The sequence below is a fragment of the Corvus hawaiiensis genome, chromosome 2 (genome assembly GCF_020740725.1).
Source record: "Corvus hawaiiensis isolate bCorHaw1 chromosome 2, bCorHaw1.pri.cur, whole genome shotgun sequence".
Classification (NCBI taxonomy): domain Eukaryota; kingdom Metazoa; phylum Chordata; class Aves; order Passeriformes; family Corvidae; genus Corvus; species Corvus hawaiiensis.
This window is the reverse complement of record NC_063214.1, coordinates 88,233,659-88,254,417: the sequence shown is the minus strand read 5'-3', so window position 1 is coordinate 88,254,417 and position 20,759 is coordinate 88,233,659. Positions and strand designations below refer to the sequence as shown.

Sequence of the window (20,759 nt, the reverse complement as noted above, 5' to 3'; positions counted from 1 at the left end):
GTCAAAAATGGGTCAATTCATGCTAGAAGTTTCTTTGGAGCTCTTCAAGTACACATGGACAACTAGAAAATTGAGATTGGCTCAGATTTTCACACTTGACATTTGAACATTGATATTTCATTATTAGACTAGTTTTATAATGATACTAGACATTTGATTATTAGACTAGACATTTCCAGGACTATTTTCTTGCACAGAGGCCAATTTACTTGTAAGAGTCCAGACACGCTTTCTTAAACCCCTAAATAAGGTGGACACATGCAAACTACCTTTAGAAATTAGCCCTGGCCTGAGCTAACCTCTGGACTATGTCCAGGAGTTGTTCAGCACATTGCTTGTAAATCCTGGCCAAACTAGTGCTGGGAACAGTTGTTCCTGGATGTGTTCCAGTGCTGGGGAGCCTTCCAGAGCTGTACTTTCTCCAGCTTATATAGTAGCTGAACACAAACAGCTCTTGGCACACTTCTGCCTTTGGCACAGCTAATGATTAGCTTTTGGTCAAAGACTCACCTAGGAAGCTTTCTGCAGCAGATCAGAACAACAAAGCAAATATCTTAAAGAGGCTGAATTCATGCTGGACACACTTGTAAACCATCTTTGTATTTTTCCCAGTATGCAGCAGTGGTCAGAGTGGAAATGCTCACAAAACTTGCTGAAAGAGTGATGGGGTTGTAACAGACTGCACTGGTTTATAACCTTGCACAGTAACTTTCCTCTTGGGCAAAATTGCCAGGGGGAGGCACAGTTTGGATCCAGTCCACCAAAACCTAGCCATGAGCCATGAACAACCATTCAGTGGCTTGCTATAAGGAGGGGAATAGTAAAGTATAATAAAGACAGTATCAAGACACTCAAGAGATGGCATTGGGGTCTTTTTAAATAGAACTTAAACAAGCTCCTAATTTGTTTCCTTCTTTCTCCTGGAAAGGGATAACATACTTAGCTGATTCAGGAAAGGTGTTACAGACAGAACCCTGATTAATTAGTCCAGGTTACAGTTCAAAATCATTGAATCACAGAAAGATTAAGGTTGAAAAAGACCTCCAAGATCATTGAATCCAAACCTTGGCCTTAACATCACCACCTTTTCAACTAAGCCATGCCACTAAGTGCCACATCCAATCATTTCTTGAACATTTCGAGGGATGGTGAGCCACTCCTCATACGACTTACAAATGGATCAGTTAAAACTAATTCAGCCACTGTTTGGGCAGCCTGAAGGTGCTGGTCAGGTGATACTGTAATACTACCTTCACATCACCTAGAACCTTACCAGACACGCCACCACAACAGCATGCAAATCCCTTCATCAAAATTGATCAGGCACACTGACACATACTTTGAGTCACAATTATGTGTGATATGGAAGGATCTTTACCGTCTACCTAACTTTAGAAAAGTTACTCAAGGTGGCAGTGGTCACTGAGGTGGGTGGTGGTACCCAAGTAGAGCATATTTGATGACTAGACAATTTCAGACCACACTGAACTGTGACTACAGGTGTACTAGATGTGTTTCTTTTAGGCTACATAGCATAAGTAAATTAAGTCTTTTAGTGAGTAGAAGATTTGAAACATGCATGTCCTGTTCCCAAGGTACTGAAAAAGCTGACAAGGACTGAGCCTAAATTAGTATGTGGTTCTAGAGACAAAATTCTGCAGCTCATCCCTGCCCCACATGTGCTCTGACTAAACTGTTAGTCATGTCACTTACCTAGTTTTTTTCACCCAAGGATTTTTAAAATGGAAAATAATATTAACATGTCTTTCTAGTGGGAATGGTAAAGGCAAGCAAGACTGAGCAGTGCAGACTGAAAACAAAGATGTCTAAAATTTGAAAAGTCTGTGAAGTAGGTTGCTATTGGTGGATCTGAGCACATACACTAGCAAAAAAACCCCAAACCTACCCTACAATTTTGGTTCAATGATAGCAGGGTAAGAATAAGGGTAGGAATAAAGTTCTTCCTTTAACAGACTAACTACTAAGGATCCTCCCTCACTCCTAAGAAGCCTAGGGAATTCTTTGCTTTCCTGCTATTTTGCCCATGTTGGGAGTGGAAGGTAGGGGCTAACAGAAATTCAGCTTGCTACAAGCATGCAAGAACAGCAGGAAACAACAAAAAAAAATCCATTACATGCAGATTATGTAACTGCATGTCAGATATCATGTAAACAAATGGGGAAGTGGCTAACACTCAGCATAACCCAGAGCCACTTCTGAAGTTGCTGGAAGTTAAAGCAAACAATACGGATTACACTCTCATATTTATGTAACTGCAAAGATTTTTGTGAATGTGACATTATCTTATTCAGTAAATGCTTGGGATATTTTCTTTTAATTTATGCAGTCAGACAGTTTTGCACCTAATTTATGATGCTGCAGCCTAAGATGAACCAAACAAAAACAACCCACAGCTGGGCAGTGAGAAAGTTCAGAAATTTGGGTCTGGTATTTTCCTTGGCATTTCTTTGCCTGCAAATATGCAAGACAGAAATTTCTTGGCTGTTTGTATATACATGCTAAGGATTTATCTTCCTCAAAGGAGAACCTGGGCTTGTGCAGGGGCCATAACCAACATATACAGGCAGTCACTTTAAACATGGACTAGTCACACAACACTGCTTTTATTTCCAGTACATATTATTTATGAAAATCTGTTTATTTATAGAGGCGGTATTTCTATGAGCATATTCATATACTGTGATTCCACTGAGTATTCATGTATTTTTTGGGTAATGTGTTTGCATATTGTGACTAATAATGCTTAGTTCATCTGACATAACAGGAAGGAAGAGTCAGTTGCATGATCACTTCATGTGAAGTTGTTAACATCTGCCAATCAGGAAATTTAAGGAAGCTCAAAAGCAGTAAGGGAAATGATAAACTGAGCAGCTTTCTAACTTGCAGCATTTGTTACTTAATACTGTCATGCAGTAAAAAAATAAAGCTAACTGGCAGAGCAAAACACTTACTGATTTCTGCATGTGACTACCAACTACACATTGCTGCTTGCAGACCGAAATCAAACAAGGTAAATGCGGAGAGTTTTTTCAAGAGGAGGTATGTCTCTCTATGTTGTGTGTTGATTTTCTTGTGCCACAGAAGATTTTTTACAAGACGCAAATGTTTGCCAAGGATTAAGTTAGGTACAGTCATACTTGAACATGTACAAAATCTGGATCAGCTTCCTTCGTGTTTGAGGAATTCCAGAGAAAATTTTGAGGATTCTTTAGCCTAATTGATTAAAAGTAGAAATGTGTGTATACAAAATTTCTAAAGATTTCTGCAAGATCCAGGAAAGACTATGAAATGTCTATGATATCTGTTGCACTATTTGATATTTTTTCTGACATCTATTTTTCAATAACTGAAAGAAATGCTATTCTCTTTACACTTTCTATAAATTACTTTAACCAGAAAAATGTGGATTTCTACTTATTGGGGGGGGAAAAAAAAAAGTGAATCACAAAATCATGGGATGGTTGAGGCTGGAAGGTAATTCTAGAAATTGTCCTATCCCAACCCTTGCTCAGAGCAGGGTCAGCTACGGCAGGTTGCTCAGGGCTTTGTCCAGTCTCTGCTGGTGCCAGGGATTGTTCCTCCCCACATGCAGGACTCAGCACCTTCCTTTGCTGAATAAAGAGATTCTTGTCACCCCATTTCTCCAAATTCTCCAAGTCCCTCTGAGCAAAACAGTTGTATATCACCCACTCCTCCCAGTTTTGTATCATCTACAGAAATCAGAATACTGAACTAAAAACTGAAATAGTTGTATTTAGGCAGTGATTTGATAGTAATATTTCATTGCTTGGTATGCATTGTAAGGTTTCTATTCCTATTTCAATGCTTCCAGGAAGGCTTAGCAAGTTTATGATATTCTCCTTAGCTCTGTAATGTATAATTATCAGTTTGTGCTCACATTACACTGCAAGTAAAATACAAAGTTTCATTTCTGGAAGTGTGTCATGGGCAGGAGTAATTTTCCCAGAGACACTCAAGCAAATAAGTCACTGGTCTCAGGGGACATTTTCTGGTACCGACCCACACTCACAGCCTAAGAGCAAAGACAGTAGATTGAGAGGGTAAGAATTGATAGTGCTTAAGTCAGTATTTTGTACATGATTTCTGTAAAAACTACTATAGACTACCTGATTACTTTACTTCTGACACATTGATAAGGTGGATAGATTGGGTTTATAACAAACTGTCCTGGAGAGAGCTAGGGAGTGAGCTAAGAGCTGAGGAGTGTGGAAACCAGGTGTTTGAGTTCCCCTCCTGGGGCCCTCCCCTCTGTAGCAGGGTAGACACACATCTGTGAGGCTGGCCAGGGGAGAAAGAAGAAAGAAGCAAAGCAGAAAAAATCATCCAGTTTGGTCATTTTCATCCTAATAGACTCCATTTTACCTCCTATTTTGATGAAATACGAGGAAATACTGCTTACAGTAGAATATGTACGGTTCTTCTGGTCTGATCCTCCAAATAGCACAATCATTTTGAAATAAGTGTTCCTTCTGGCACCTTCAATACTGAGGTGTCTTCAGACCAGAGAGAGCTTTACCACACCTGTCTGCAGAAGACCAGTCTGGGAGAGGGTGGAGGTCCTGGAGGCAGAAAATTCCTAATAATACGGTGCTAGAGCTACTTGCTTGGCCACTGTGCAGAAGGTCTGGATTGCTCAGCTAAATGGCTTAGGGCTCACCACAGCTCCTACATCTCTTATCCTGCCTGCAGGCAGAGAAAGAAACAGAAGACCTGGCAATGTGTTGGGGCATTCAGCTGGAATGGTCATTTCTTATGAGGAAAGCGAATGCTTACAGCTCTTTCCACTGCAGGTCCAGTGAAATGTCCAGAGTGTGCCAGCAAACACTTCTCTAAGCAGACAGGGCTGCAGACGATTTTTATGGCTGTGTCCCAGATGGGTGTTTCCATGAGAAAGTGTGAAAAGTACTTGCAATATGGGGCTGCAGTCATGTGTAGGAAACCTGAGGGAGATTTTGAAAGCACAGGAGTAATCAGAAAAGAGAGAGGGAGATGACAAGAAGAATGAAACAAAGGAAATAAAGGAAAGGTGAGCAGACAGTTGCCAGAGAATGGGAAAACAAACGCCTAGAAAAGGAACATAAGATGAGGAAAGGGAGGGGAAAATGTTGAGTGACTGAACAGAAGGGCCAAAATGGAGAAAAATATGATTAAGAGGTTGACTAGAAGGGCAACAGGTCTCGAGGTTCTCATGTGCATTACTGGGGAGGTTCTTGAGAGCATGGGAAAGTGGAAATAACTTTTTGAAACTAACTAATTGAGACCAGTACCTCACAGAGGATTTCATGGTCAGTCCTCCATACTGTTTGTACTTGAGATTCTTCAGCATCACTCCCCAGAAGCCCTGGCCACATCCTTACTGCAGTATGATGATATACAAATATGGATGCTGCAAGAGATAAGCCGGTTACAGTGAAGAGTCTGTTTCTATTGCAACCCCAGCATGGCATCCTGGCCCGGCTTGAATCCTGGCGACCACGATCTATGTCATATCAAGCCAATTTCCAGGAAATGTGAAATGCCTTCTGGAAATATTCAAGACTACAGGATGACTTGCTTGGAACATCAGGATGAGTTTTTGCTTTCACCACAAGTGGAATCAGTTTGAAAACAGACCACAAAAATTAATATAGACAGGCAGACTAGTAACAAAATATTACTATGTTTCTCTTTTTCCTGAATTTGTAAGAATTTAATTTGGTTTAGAATTATCCGTAGTACTGCCTTTAATCAAGAAAATTGCTACTATGAAGTTGCAGTACTAGGCAATGCTAAAACAAACAAAAATTTAACCAGAGTTGTTTCTTCATGTAGGAAAAAAAAAAATGCTGGGAATAGGGAAATCTCTTCCAGGATTTTAACCTCCTCTGAGAAAAGGAGAACAGTACATAAGATGAGAAATGTTTGACAAGAGCTGATGCCAGTGTTTGACTAGCTTTCCTCAGACCTCCATACCACATGAATGAGTGTGGAGTTGCCCTTTGCAGGTACTCACACTTCCTTAGTAAATTAAATTGCCTACAGTGATCTGTAACATCTGACTCCTTGGTTTCTGACGCTGCAGCAAACATAAATTTGAAGCAGACTATTCTGGCTGGATGCAAACCTCAAAGAACAGTGGGAGTTACGTAGTTTGAAAAGTGGAGAACCACTTGTGATAGCAAACAGGAAAAAATACTGTGGTGCCCTGGCCTTGGCAGGCCACCCGCTGCTCTCTCACTCCCCCTCTTCTTTATTCTCTACTTCCCATCAGCAGAAAATATCCACCCACTCCCTGTGGGGGGCCTCAGTACACACAGCAGTTGCTTTGGAAGTCAAAAGCCTGGATGATGAATGCCTCCTCCCGCCCCAATCCTTCGTTCTCCCAGGTTTTATTGCTGAGCATGATGCCATGTGATATGGAATATCCCTATCGGCTGGGGTCAGCTGTCCTGGCCATGCTCCCTCCCAGCCTTAGGCTCACCCCCATCCTACTGGCCTCTGCAGAGCTGGTGGGATGGGGTTGGAGAGACAACCCTGATGCTGTGCCAGCACTGCTCAGCAACAGCCAAAACACTGGTGTGTTACCAGCACCATTCTAGCTACTAATACAAAGTACAGCATTGAGATGTTCACAGGATCAGAAAGCAAGAAAACCTGACTTTCTGATGGTAGAGTTAGGAAAGATATGTGGGAAAAGAGTAATCCTAAATCATGATGTCTGCCCTGGATATAGTGAGTGTATTTATCATCATGAAAGTCTGTGGCCTCTTTATCTCAAACTACTTTGTTACAGGCAGTATCATGGCTATTCAGCTTTTCAAAGAAGAGGTGCCTGACAGACATCCTGAAGCACACCCTCTGCTTGGCTTTTCTAAGGAATATTTTTTAAAATTTAAGGTTTTCATAACCAAAATACACATTATCATGATTTTCCTTTCCTTTTTTTTTTTTTGTTTTCCCTTTTTCTTTTTCTTTCTGAAGGTTTCATTATCTCTTTCCAGATAAGGAAATATGTTTGTTACTCTTGGACTCATTTGCATGATTTGGTGGTATATGATGCTATTTCATCCCTTGCATGCTGACATCCAGTGTATGGAGTGTAAGTATGTTTTTGCAGATATAATCTGAGAAACAAAGTTTAACTCTTTGTTTATCAGAGATATTTGCAATGAAACTGGCTATTGCTATCTTAAGCCTAACAAATACTATCCTCTGCATTCAACAAAAGCAATATCATATCCTTTTTGAACTTATGCTGCAACACTTTCAGCAGACACATGGGAATCACGTATTACAAATGTGAATGTGGACTGGAGAAGAATGGAACTGTCCTGGGAGAGCAGCAGGAATTTCTCTAAGTACAAATGTACCATCATGAACATGAATATGGAAGATAGAGAGGAAGAGGTAAACTTGCTATTCACTGGGATAAATAATCATACCTTTTATCAATTTCACTTACTTTGAAAAAAATGAATGTTGCAGATAACATCTGACATGTGGCCATTTGCAGTCTACAGCTTGATCTCTCAGGGGCAGTGGAAAGCCATCAGCAATGCCAGGGTGCATTTACTGCTAAAGGAGCATCCTAGGCATACTAAAGAACTGAAATTCTGGCACCAAAGCAGAAAGGAAGAGATAGTCTCACAGCCCCTTTTTTTCAGTAGCTACATCCCTACTCATGATTCACCACAGGTGCAGTTCAGGCTAAGTGAGACTTCTAGAGACTTTGAAGAGACAGAGCAAGAGACCCCTTGAAAAAAAAGAAATCCACAAACTGCCATGGATTTTTGTTATCTGAAGTTCTTCACTTGTTTCCCAGTAAACGGGATCATGCCTGTAGCACAGGTTATGTTATAAACCCACATTATCCAAAGAAAAAAATAGGACGCTTGACAGAGATAGAGATGACTTATTTAGCCTAGCAAAGCAGGTGCCTTAGAAATAGATATTCAAAAATAAATCACATCTTTATTGAAGATTATTAATATAACACCATAGACACCTTTTTAACACCTGGGAAGGTCAGATGAGGACTTTTATTTTGCTTAATCCTTTGATTTAATTTCTTTGTGGCTCCCCTATGTATTAGCCATCTTCTGTTATGCCACTGGGGTACTATTACACTCCTGAAATTGTTGCACACTAGCGTAGCATCCAACTCCTGAGCTGCAAAGCTTTTTGTGCAGTTGTGCTTTTGATCCCTCAGTTCCATTCTATATCAGCCTCGAGTGCTAAAGGAGAGAGCTAGCTCTTGAGCAAAAACCATACTTATACATGGAATTACATTCCTGAGTTGCACTTCCACAGCTAGCCTTATTTAACATCAGAAAGGAAGAGCAGAGAAATAAAATAACCACATGTTCTCTTTTCAGGTGAATAGTCCACTATGCAGCTTTCCAGTGGAATTGTACTTTCCTCTGCACAAAGGGGTATTCTTTACCATTGCAGTGCCAAACACAAACATCTCAAAACAATGCACCTTTCTCCCTGGAGGTAGTGTATATGGTCTGGCTAAGGTTTTCTCCATTTGAAATCTTTTAAAAGTAAATATTGCCTTTGGAAACAATTACTTACACAGTAGATAACTGCTATATTTTCTATTAAAATCTTTTTTTTTTCAGATCTGTTAAAATTATTTGCTCTGTAATAAGTCTCCAACACTCTGCAAGAGATGTATTACTACAAATGTATCTATAATTGCATTATTCTCTTTAATAATAAGGTTCCATAATGCCAGTAAATTACAGTGGTTTAAGTGTGGATTCAAATAAGTGTTCTGGCTTTTACAAATTAAGATATTAGTACTTATTTGTTTTTTTAAATGTTTTTCTGCTGGGCTGTTGGTGAGTTTATTGTGACCCATTTTTCCCTACCTTGTCAGCTCAGAGTTCTCTACTAAAATTCCCCAGCCACCAGTGCTGCTGCAGCTGTGTGTAGCTGTGGTATTTCAGACAGGACAAAGGTGATGGATTATCTGCTTGCTCATATGTGAGCAGAGAAAATGCTCACTGCTCATCTCTTCCTCTAGACTTGACAGAGGAAACACTCATGGTGACCCTCAAAATACAAGCCAGGACTTTGGTGTTCCTCCCCAGCTGGCCCTACATTCCAAGTGTGCAGGTGCCCCGTAGGATTGCCCTGCTCTTCCATAACGTTGCCCTCTTTACTGGGCACTGGAAGGGCTGGAGTCAGTAGCAGAGGAAGTCTCCACTCCTTCACTGAATTTAGGACATAACACAGAAAGGAGCAGAAAATTGGTTGAAGGAGAAGACAGGAGGCTGAGCATGCCTGCACAGCCTAACCATGAGGGACCTTCCAAAGAGATGAGGTTCCCATTTCAGTGTGCTCCAGAAAAGCAAAAGAACAAGTCACTGCCACCCACATGACAGTGGAAAGATCTAAGGAAGAGCCTGCTTGATTAGACGGCAGGAAAAAGTCCAACCTTACTTTTAAAAGTCTCAGCTTTTTTTTTCCTCTGTGTAAACACTTCTGGAGTGGATTCCTGGGCATGAATTGCAAAAGGAGAAATACTTCTCTCTGTAGCAGCATGGACGGTGTTAAAAGACAATGTGCCTTCCTCTACATGTGGAATGCTTCACTTACTGACAGGTTTCACAGTTCAGAGGCAGTTAAAATGGAGTGAGAGTAGAGTTTTTTTCTCAGTAGTCATTCTTAATCCAAGCAATAACTAGCTGAGCTTGCAGGTGTCTAACATACCTAAGTGTGTGCCATGATCCTCCAGCTTGAAGGAGTCACATGATTTTTCCTCATCATGGATATTCCCGTGTTTGCAGGCATGAATGGGTCGGCCATTGAAAACTTCTCCTGTGTGATTTATAACATTTTCCTCATGAACTGCACTTGGCAGGCAGGAAGGCATGCTCCAGCAGATACACAGTATTTTCTCTACTGGCAGAATTCAAGGTAAGTAAATCTGCTTGAGCCAGGGAATTCTGAATTCTCATTCACCACATCACAGTGCCCACGTTTAACTAAAATACTTTGCTGTATGCAGAGATGAAGAGGAGATGGAATGTGAGCTTTACATTAAAGATGAAAATGGCAGAAATATGGGATGTATCTTCCAAAATGTGAGCATAGGGACTGAAAAAGCTTACTTCCTGGTGAATGGGTCTAGCAAAGACTCCCTGATCCAGTTCTATGATGAGTACATTGACCTGTATAAAATTGGTAAGTAACTGAACATTTTATTTTATTACTGTTTTATAAAATAAGGAAGTGGGGAATTTTTCTCTGAAAAGAAGATTAAAACAAAGCCTGTAGCCATTGCAGGATCCTGCACTGCAGGGCAGACTTTGCTCCCAACAGCTGACAGAATATAGTTCCAAAACTTGACTAAAACAAGCAAAGGCAGAGGCAGCCTGAAAAAACTGCTCAGAGGAGTGGTGTGGACGTAGTCATGGATTCCAAGTAATGAAACACAACAGTTAGATTTTCAAGGCCACCTTTCTTAAGGGCTTACTTTACCATGCCTTAATCTCACCCCTGAGAGCCACAAGAGCTACATGTCCTAAAACCAGAGTGAGGATTCAGCTTGCAAATTAGGAATGTGTTAGTCAAATAGGTGGGTACCTCTGTGAGCTAGGTGTTTAAGCTCCAAGAGAAATCAGGTCACACAGTCAGCTATATTATAGGCACTCCAATTCAGATGCCTTTAATGCATCATGAATAATACCACACATATAAAAACTTCCTTCCTTTTTCCTATGGAAACTTGCATTGCCAACATGAAGTTGGAAAACAGATATAGAAGAAAATGGCACTCTGCTGATTGCACTACTGAATTACACTAAATCTTTCATACCTTTTTTTCCATGAACTTCATTTACTTCAGATGTTCAAAAACTGTTTACCAGATAACTTTAGTTAGCATCAGCAGCACACAGTTGTACACCAGCTGCCTCACCTTCACATGCATTTTACTGAGAAGGTATGAGTTGTAGCCAATTACTGACCATGCCTGTATTAATTATTCCATTTTTTTCCCCAGAAATACTCACTGCTCCATTAAATGTCACTGCCCATTGTACCAGAGATTCAGCAGGTTGCATAATTACATGGCATCCACCCCTTACAAGTCATGTGGAAAAAGCAAAGTGTTTTCAGTATGAAATTAGCATACAAAATAAGGTAAAAACAATTTCTTGGTTTGTCTTTGGTACTGTACCTATGCTCATGTATATCTATAATGCGTAAATTTCTGATTCCTTCATTTATTAACTTGTCTCTCATAAGCTGTGGTGTCCTCCTGCTCCAGCTCTGCTGTCTCATATTCCACCTCTCATGAACTTCTGCAGCTCAGAAACTTACCATGGTAGCAGTTCCTCAGACACAAGATCAGGAAAGATCAGCTAAGGTTTAAACATAAATATACAACTGCAATAAAGCAACACACCCTTAAGTCTCATTTGTTTATTAAAAACAAGACCAACGGCTTGCAGGCTGTTTGGACTATGGATTTTTTACCTTTCATGCATTAATAGTATCTACCTTGGTAGCTATTTCAAGGAGCAATTGCAGTACACGCAGCTTTCCAGCTGGTTGGTATAATTTGACAGTAAGATCTTGGGTGAAATACTTAGAAAGTTTTACATAAAGATATAGATCACAACATAGCAATATTATCAAAACATTTATTTGAAAGAAATGCATGTTAATTCTTCTTTCTTGTGCCACAGTCAGAATGGGTGGGTGTAGGTTATGGGGTTCTGGGGTCCCGTCGGGACGGCCGGACGTAGACGGATGGAGACGAGAGATCTCTATAGGCAGGTCTTGGGACACAGTCGGTTTATTGTAAAGGGCGTGGGTATTGGGGCACTGCTCAGAGCTGGTAGACTCAGCTCTGAGCAGGCCCAAGAGAGCAAGAGAGTGAACGGGTGAGAGAGAGAGTGTAAGAGCAAGAGTAAGAGCAAGAGTAGAAGTGGAAGAGAGAACAGGAGTAAGGAAAGGAATGGAAGTGTCTGAAGTCCTGGTTACATTACAATAAATCATCTTCTGTACTGAATATTCTAATTGTCACTAACCAATCTAATACAAGATACAAATCCTATAGCATTTACATACAGCCTATAAGAGTTCTTATATTACCATAGAGTGTTACATCTTAACTTCTAAAAACTACTCTTTGGACCCCTTCTGCTGAGCTAGTAGGGTCTGCTCTGACCCTTGGACCTGTTTGCAAGCAGAGGGTATTGTTCCATCAAGAGGGGATTACTTCAGTTGGCCATACCATTGTTTTCTAGTTGTTCAGTAACTAAGACCTGGTATTTCAAAAGTGGCTTTCATTTCGATGTTGCCTGTAGTTTTCATATTCCCAAAATCTTTTGTCAGGCAATCATATTTACAAGGTTTTCCTGTTTCATCTTCCCCAACAGGTGGGGTTCAGTGTAGATTTCTACATTTGGGTAAGAAATTAATCTCCTAGACTGAGACACCTTAATGGAGGTGTCTGCAAAGAAGCATGACTATCTCCTAAGAGTCAGTGCACGTTAGGGCTCCCTGCTGTGGAGCAGTAGGTGCCTCATGGCTCTTGAGGGGCTGAGGGTACCAGAGGTACCAACATGGAGATGGCAGATAGAACTCACACCTTTCAGGAGGGGCCAACAGAGGTAAGACAGCTAAAACAGCAACACATCTAAAGTTTAAGCAACTCGTTTACACCCTGCTCATTCACAGCACAGGCTGGTGACTTCCACCAGGTCCTAAGCTGAAAGCACTCAGCTGACAATGAGTGATGGGGAAATACTAGTCTGGTTTATAGTGCAAGACACACTGTGGATGTGTTTTCCGTAATGAGAAATTCCTTCCAGTTATACCTTTCTGACTTTTCCATGATGCTGGCTATTCTCCTGATACTACTTGTGAAAGATGTTTCCAGGACCTCAGCTTTTCAGTGCTGAGATCATTGCTAAATTCACTGCTGCTGATCTGTTCACTCATTTTTGAACCTACCCTTTTCTTCAAAATTTTCAGGTTCTTTAATCCAGGCCAATGTTTGATTCCAGTTAATTAAATTTTTATTGCATAGGATGTGTAAGTAGCTCTTCACAGAAAGCCCCTGAGCATGGAAAAGTCAGATGTCTAACAGAGACTGTGACTGGAAGGAGAGTAAATTTGCTATTCACATCAATTTTCTGCCCCAGGTTGTCAAACTACTGTGAAATCACAGCTTCCAGATCTGCCATGTTTGTAGAATGATGTGATTGCTTGCGTAATTTGGATATGGATGAGAATGCATAGTGTATATAAAAATACCCTTAGTGACAAATACAGCTTCTCACACCTACTGATAAATAATTAATGTATTCTTCCTTTTCTAAAAGGAAATGTAGGAAGACAAAACTCTGAATACAAAGTGCTGTTATTCTGGGACATTACTGGAAAATAATATCCGATTGATTTTTCAGTTTAAAATAATTTATGATCTTCAAAAGCAAGAGAGAACAAAAGAGAGAAAAATGTTTGATTATTTGATGAGAAAATAACAAAAATGAAGATTTGTCTTTGTTTTGCAGGATGAGCCCAAAGAAGAGAAAAAGCTTCCTCATGTAAGCATTCTTGTCACATACAAAATTGTGCTTTTGCCTACTTAAGCACATAAATACCATTACAGAAAATAACACTTACTTCTAGAACTACAGGTTTTGTATCAAGGTAGCAATGAGAATTCAGAAAAATATTTTCCTGTGATATCTTTAAGTGTAAACTTAATGCATCCTTTTTGGATTGGGTAGGCAGAATTTTCCACGCCTTTCACAAAGCTTCATGCATTCCATCTATTGCACAAATAAATTTCGCTCCCGACAGATGTGACATTTTGCTTACTAAGAACCTGAAACACTCTTTCACATTTGTGGAATAATACCACTGCAGCTCAGGAGAGCTAGACAAAGGGAGTACAACAACCTTCAAAACCTGGGGAAGTTAATACATACTCTCAGTCTTCCCCCAAGGAATGAGCAGTCCTCTCAGCCTTGGAAGGACTTGACAGATTCCAGACTTTGTATAAAGCATCATGAGGCCAAATATTACATATCTGTTCTTGTATTGTCTCAAGAACATGAAATCTTTTCAGCAAAGACAGACACCATCCATGTCTGTTTAATCCCCGTGAAGGTTGCAAGGGGGGTTTACAGGGTACTTCTCCAGTTCCTGCTTTGTGTCTCTCAGATTTCTTTAGGATCCACAAAAAAAGGACACAAAAAAAGAAGTGTCCATAAAGCATAATAAAATAATTCAAAGACCAAATAAATATCAAAATTTTTTAACCTTCAAAAACCATAAAGTTTCGATGGCAGGATAAACTTTTAACTAGTACATATGTAAAAAAATAATTTTTTTAAATAGAAATTGTATCAGGAAATTAACCCATAAATTTTGTTAGTATTTGCCTATGAGGTGAAAAGCAGTCTGATAACTTTGCTTTTAGGTAAGGAACGACAGATATGAATTCCAAAATTACAATGAGAAAAAAAGATACATTCTGAAAATCAGAGCACGTGGAGCAAACTGCCTCGTAAGCTCAAATTGGGGAGAATGGAGTGAACCCATTGAGTTTGGTAAGACTATGAAATACTATTTTTTTTTCAGCATTACCATGTTAGCTTTCCTTTCTTCCTCAAATTCACAAAAATTAATAAAATCTTAATTTTTACCCAATTACATGGAAGGAACTGGGTGGATTTTATTAACATGGAGGAGAAGCTCCAATTCTCTGGCAAGGGAGCCTTTGATTAGCTGGGATTGTGAAGGCACCAGTTACTCAGATGCCAGGGCTACAGAAACAGACCAAGCCAGACCCACTCTTGTCTTTGGTCTGATGAGTCTGCCTCTCAGTTCTCTAAGTTTTTACCATGAATATCATCCCCTTCCTTCTGCATCTTTCTTTTCACCCTTTCCACTAATTTTGCTCTGCTAATTGTTCTGTGACTCTGTTTATTCTTCTCCTTTTCCAGAATTCTAAAAAACTTTTTTTAAATTTTGAAATATTTTCTTAAAATTCTCTAAATTTTAAACATTTGAAAAGGCTTAAAATGTATCAAATCTATCTGCATTTTTTGACAAAACTCTATAAGATAAAGTCAAGTTGAAGTCCTTTGGGACATTCAAAAAATTTAGTGAAATTTGCATTCATTACATCATACAGTTGCAAAGGCCGTTTTTTGCCATGCTAAGATATTTCTCGGATGTTTCAGGTCAAGGGAAAGATTACTTTATTTTCGTGATTTTATTTCTGATTGCACTTGGAACAATCTCAGTTACACTTCTCCAGTATTGTCTTTTCAAAAGGTAAATCAAACTTTTTTTCTGTAGATACTACTGATAGAGTATTATCTATGAAACACATTCCTCCAGCCTCCTAGTTTCCTACCTGCAAATTTAAATAATCTGATTATCAACGTCATGAACTATTACCACCAGGATTGCTGGGGATGGCCCTTTGGCATGCAAAATCACTAAGGGAAAAAGGGGGAATGGATGCTGAAGTTATTAAGTGATGGATTCTACCAGAACCTAAAAAAGCTTTTCTGTTCTTACTTTTAAGCATTTAACATCCAGGTTGCTTTGAAGCCACTGGCTGTGTACAGTACCAGACAAGAGGGAATCCAAATTAACATATACTTATTTTGATAAAACTTCTCATTCAGTGGTGAAAGTTATGTCACATGACTTATTCAAAGTCATTGACTAATAATGTATTTACTGTGATTCTAACCACAAAATAAATTTTAGTAACCCAAACAATAAGTGTAATAATAGTTACCCACCACTTACCCCCCTCAAAACATTTTATTTCTCATTTAATTTGTAGAGCAATAGATGTTCAATCTTGAAAGTAAAAAATGCCCTTAAAAATGTTTGTGTAAGTTATATTAGCAGTATTTTCAATTTCTCCACAATCCCATTTTCTACCCATAGGTATTGCAGTTACAAGAGCCTATTTCCTCCCATACCACAGCCAAGAGACAAATTTAATGTATTAACTGATGAAGATATCCAGGTATGCCTTCTTTTCAATTCAGTCAAATTTTTTAACTACAAACCACAACAGGCCAAAGCCTAGAATAACTGACTTATAAAAATGTTACATTTGGTCCAAAACTAATTTCTGTCATGGAAGCCATGCTGCTTTGAAACCTGAAATGCTCTATGCCAATGTTAAAACAAATGGTTTTCCTGGAGGTATTTTAAGACCAGAGTTTTCACTTCTACTGAGACCGGTAATTTCTGTTTGTACCAGATTTCAAAGATTGCTGTTCCTACTTTAAAAATAACCTAATTGAGAAAGCATTTTCCATTAGCATTTTTAAACATCAATGGCCATAATATAACACGAATATATATTTCAGAAGCCTGACCTATACCCATGTAAAAATGCTGTCACACTGAATGCAAATCAACGCGGCTGGAAGGACTTGACAGTTAAACTAACCTTCCTCTTGCTTCAACACAGGATTAGCAATTTCAGTGTTTTGTGCAAATTGTATTTGATCAATATACTGTAGCATCTCTGTGCAGCCTATTCTGTGTGTTTAATTAGCCTTATTTTTAAAAAGCCTTTTTAATAGCCTGGTTTAATGCACTTAAAATCTGTTGCTTTTTACCCTTATTCCTTTCCTGTTTACAGTATCTTACACACCTGCACACTGTCAACAGCAAATAACTCTTCCTGTCTTTCTGCACACATCATGACAACCAGGCTTCAAACCACTCATGCTTCTCAAATCTGTCCATTTGAGCAGTGACTGCATAGTGAGGGGATGCTTTCTCCCAGCTGGCTAAAGCAAAGACATACTTGAAGTCAGTAAATCAGGTCAGTCATTAATTGCCTACAATTCAGTGGGCAACACCACGCATTCCAATGAGGTGTCCAAAAGTGACACATAAATTTTCCTTTAATTGTTTACAAAGAATCCCCAAAGCTCTGACTACTAAAACTCTCTAGTTTTGGTAACTATATACCAGCTTGTTGTCCTGATTCATTTGTCTTTGGTCCTACCAGCTTTGGCTTTCATGGAAAGCAGGGAGGAATGTAACTTGGATAGGTTTACTCACTTCCTACCAGGCTGCCAGAGCTAAGGCTACAGAGCAGCAGCAGTCCACAGTTCATCATATTAAATAATAATAGCTAGCAAAGTAACAAGCAGTTTTTGGAAAATTGCATACTGATTGCTTGCTTTTTCTAAAGTTGAGAGGCTTCCAAATTCCTGTGCATATACTACCAAACACATTCAAACCACTCCACTACAACCCAGAGGCCTTTGTAGATGTGGTCTGCAAACCGTGGCAGAGCCACTTCCATGCAGGGAGCAATGTAGCAGCAGCAGTTGCCAGAGTTAAGTGAAGCCCTCACGTTGCCTCATACCTGCCAACAGGCACTGTGAAGGTAATTCATATGATTCTGACATGTTTAAACAGTTTGATCTACTCTTAAAATCTAATTTTATTTTACCTCTTCTCTCCAAAACCTTTAACACTGACTGAATACTGTAATTCTTCAAAATAATAATGAAGTACAAAAAGTACATTTTCAAAAGCTCTCCAGTGAACACCAAACACTCTCCCTGACACTTAGTGCTAATGGATTTATGAGCTGTTTTGAAACTGGCAATGTCCTTTGCTAATCACACCCTTTTAAAGCTTGCGTTTCCTCATTTTGCATCTATTTACTCAACAACCTTTCACATTTTCTCATTTTTTCTCCTGTTACACAATACTTTTCCCCAGACCACTGAAAAAGCTCATGATTTAAAAACCCCTAACTTTCTGCACTGCATCCTTAAAACACTCATGTTAAAGAACTGCCCATTTTATTTGCTTTAAGATCCTACCAACCAAATCACTCAGTGCATCAGACAACTTGCACTCCTCGAATCCATTTTATTTTACTCATCTTACTACAGACCAATGACTTTCTAGTCATTCTCTCCCCATATGCTTTCCTCACCAAGTTTTATCACCTCTTGCCTGGAGTTAAATATATTCCAAGAACTTGCAAGACACACTCTTCGTACATTTTCCTTGGAGAACAGTAAAGCAGCACAAAACACCATGACCACAAAGCCCTGCAGTGCTTTACCCATTCTTCAGATTTCCTAGAAAAGAAGTCCCCAAGACATCTTGGTTTGATGTTCTGCAACATAACATCAGTATGACAGCAGGCTTGTTTTTTTAACCTTTCCTCCCTGCCCCCAGTACTATCCCTCCTTTTTTTTTTATTATCTTCCCTCAATACTTAAAACTCCAAGGGCTCTGTGAGTACTTTGATCTCACCTAGAAGCATGCATTCTCCTAGTACTCCAGGTTAGCCAATGTAAAGATGTGTGATAGCAACCAAAATATTTTACCTACACGTCTAGCCAATCCTTACATATGGAAAATTCAGGCAATACTGACTGAATAAATTCCTTCTATTGTCTCAGCTAAGGTTGTCCAGCATCTAAACCAACTCCTGTTTTTCCTCCTGCTGACAGCTAGTACTGATCATGCATATTAAAACATTCCTTAACTTACCTTAAAACTGGTTTTTCCTGTTTTGCAATCATTTCTGAAGTACTAAAAGAGCAAGACAAGATGCCTTTAGTACTGCTGAAACTAATGCTCAGAATGATACCAACAGCAACTTGTAGCTTACCGCATGGTGCAGAATTTTCTTTCTCTTTAGACAGGGTATGTAAATCTACCAACAAAAAGTCATACTGAGGAAATAACTACAGTTGAAGAATGATCCAACTTTCCAAAAACACCTGATTCCCGACAATGAAACAAAATTACGGATCCTGCTGACAAGTACTTCAAACCAGCCTATAAAAGAATTTAATCACCTATAAAACTTGTTTGTGCCCTTAAAATCCACTTAAAATGGAGCAGGTAAAAAAAGAACCACTGAAACTTGTTTTCCCTTTGTTCAAACCCACAATGCCTGGCAGCTAAGCTTTTCTGCAAACACCTACTTTGAAGATGTGCTTAAGCCTTGCTAGGAGGTTCTTCACAATGTGAAACAAGGCCTCTTATTCAGAATAAAGCTGTCATGATTGCTATGAAGTTTCTTTCCTCTCATTATAATGATTACCTGTAGGCTGACAGGCCTTCTGTACAATGCCACAGTAATATTACCACAATATTTGTATGTCCAGTATTTTCTAAAGCAGAAACTAGCTATTTAGAATGTGTTTAAATTTGCTTTCATGTTCCAACCAGCAACACCAAACTATCCAAATATATGCAATTAACCTTATGCAAGACAAAAATGGAAAATAAAATTTTACTTGTCAATTATAACCATTAATACTGGTCTCTCAGTCAGCCATTTCACAAGCTCAGTACTGCCACTACAAACACAGCCACCTGTGATCCTGTGCAGTTTTAGTACGTACCTGATTCACACAGATAGCATCTAAAGCCTTTAAAAAAATCAAGTCTAACAGTTGTGAGAACCGAAATAAAATCTAATAGCTGATTTTAAATGTAAAATTTCCCCACAAATGTATTTTAGTTATTCCCTTCAAAGGGTGTAAATGCTATTTCCAATGCCTTTTAAAAATAATATAGGCTTTAGATGCCAGTATTTTCTTTTACAAATGCTGGATGTGTTCCTGTCCATATTTTTCAAAAAATTCAGAGTGTTTCAATAAGGCCAGAACAAATGGGTTTTTTTAAAAGTCTCATTTATTGTTTGCCTCTTACACCCCTAAACTGCATCACACACTGGAAATTGCTGCTGCATAATTAAGGGAAGCCATATATTAAAAAAAACCCCAAACCTGGACACCAGAAATTAGTTCATATTGAACGTACAGCATAGGGAAAGTGCAGTTCCACTTAAACACCTACACTTGCCTTTATTTCTTTTCCTATTTCTTTTGGCTAAAACCTTGTTCTGGAGGGGAGATTGGGTGTAGAAGTCCTGTCCCTGTTAGGATGCTGAAGTAACTGCCACGTTTGGTTCCTTTCACAAAGCTTGGGCCACCATACACCCACAGGGAGGTATCCCATCATTATCTCTACCCTTGCAAGGCACTGATACAGAAAAAAACCTCACCAATGTGTTTATATAGACAAACCATCTTCCCCTGCTCCGCAGCAAACTGATTGGCAGGGTGAACACCAAATGACCTGCCTGCACCACAGGGAGCTGCCACTGCCACACAGACTGTAAGAACCACTTGCAGTAGGTACATGAAGTTTGCCATTAGCCTGTATACAAAGGAGCTGTGTAACGTCCTTAACACTCACATACAGATGTTGAAAGCAGTGCTTGTGCAACAGTGAAAGGAAAAACACAAAGTATGCTCAAGAGGAAGGTAATAACCAACCAAAGCCAAGCAGGTAATTTAAATACTTCATCTTGAATAGCAATCTCAGAAGGCACACAGAAGAACTCAAGACAGCTCAGTCAGCCTTCAATGAGTCATACAATAACACACTTTTCCTTTCTCAAGATATAGGGAGAGTTCATAAAACATGAAGATTAACACCTTGTTTTCCTTTACTGGTCCCTCTACCATGTCCTTGCAAATTACAAAGTACAAAAGATTATATACATATGAAGAACGGCACATAGGTATTACATTATCTCAAAGATCAGTTATGAGAAATTGCTCAATCTGGTCTTCTGACCATCCCTAAACATCAATCAGTTAATACTGAAGGCTGACCTACCTTGATCTATTATTTTACAGCTACATAGAAGCACACACATTCCCTCCCCCACA

At 39.3% G+C, this 20,759-nt stretch overlaps 1 protein-coding gene across 5 annotated transcripts; it reads left to right on the top strand.

The window, feature by feature from the left end:
• Positions 1-60: 60 nt before the first annotated feature.
• On the top strand, positions 61-19,333 carry LOC125336096 (granulocyte-macrophage colony-stimulating factor receptor subunit alpha-like). 5 transcript variants are annotated; one of them, XM_048324224.1, is made up of 12 exons: positions 61-3,031; positions 7,023-7,120; positions 7,292-7,428; positions 8,397-8,517; positions 9,819-9,948; positions 10,040-10,215; positions 11,036-11,175; positions 13,560-13,592; positions 14,474-14,603; positions 15,240-15,333; positions 15,964-16,045; positions 18,710-19,333. In XM_048324224.1, the coding sequence occupies exons 2-12, from the start codon at positions 7,033-7,035 to the stop codon at positions 18,770-18,772; spliced, it is 1,194 nt and encodes a 397-aa protein (XP_048180181.1). In that variant the 5' UTR covers positions 61-3,031; positions 7,023-7,032; the 3' UTR covers positions 18,773-19,333. The 5 variants fall into 5 exon arrangements, with proteins under 5 accessions (XP_048180181.1, XP_048180191.1, XP_048180171.1 ...); XM_048324234.1 differs by having other exon boundaries at positions 61-3,060; positions 7,295-7,428; XM_048324214.1 differs by having other exon boundaries at positions 61-3,060.
• Positions 19,334-20,759: the final 1,426 nt, after the last annotated feature.

Bases quoted from the DNA above. Each gene is read 5' to 3' on its own strand.
- LOC125336096 (XM_048324224.1), top strand. From the start codon at position 7,033: ATGTTTGTTACTCTTGGACTCATTTGCATGATTTGGTGGTATATGATG. The intron at 14,604-15,239 runs GTAAGACTATGA...CGGATGTTTCAG, and splicing joins GAGTGAACCCATTGAGTTTG to GTCAAGGGAAAGATTACTTT. The intron at 15,334-15,963 runs GTAAATCAAACT...TTCTACCCATAG, and splicing joins CAGTATTGTCTTTTCAAAAG to GTATTGCAGTTACAAGAGCC.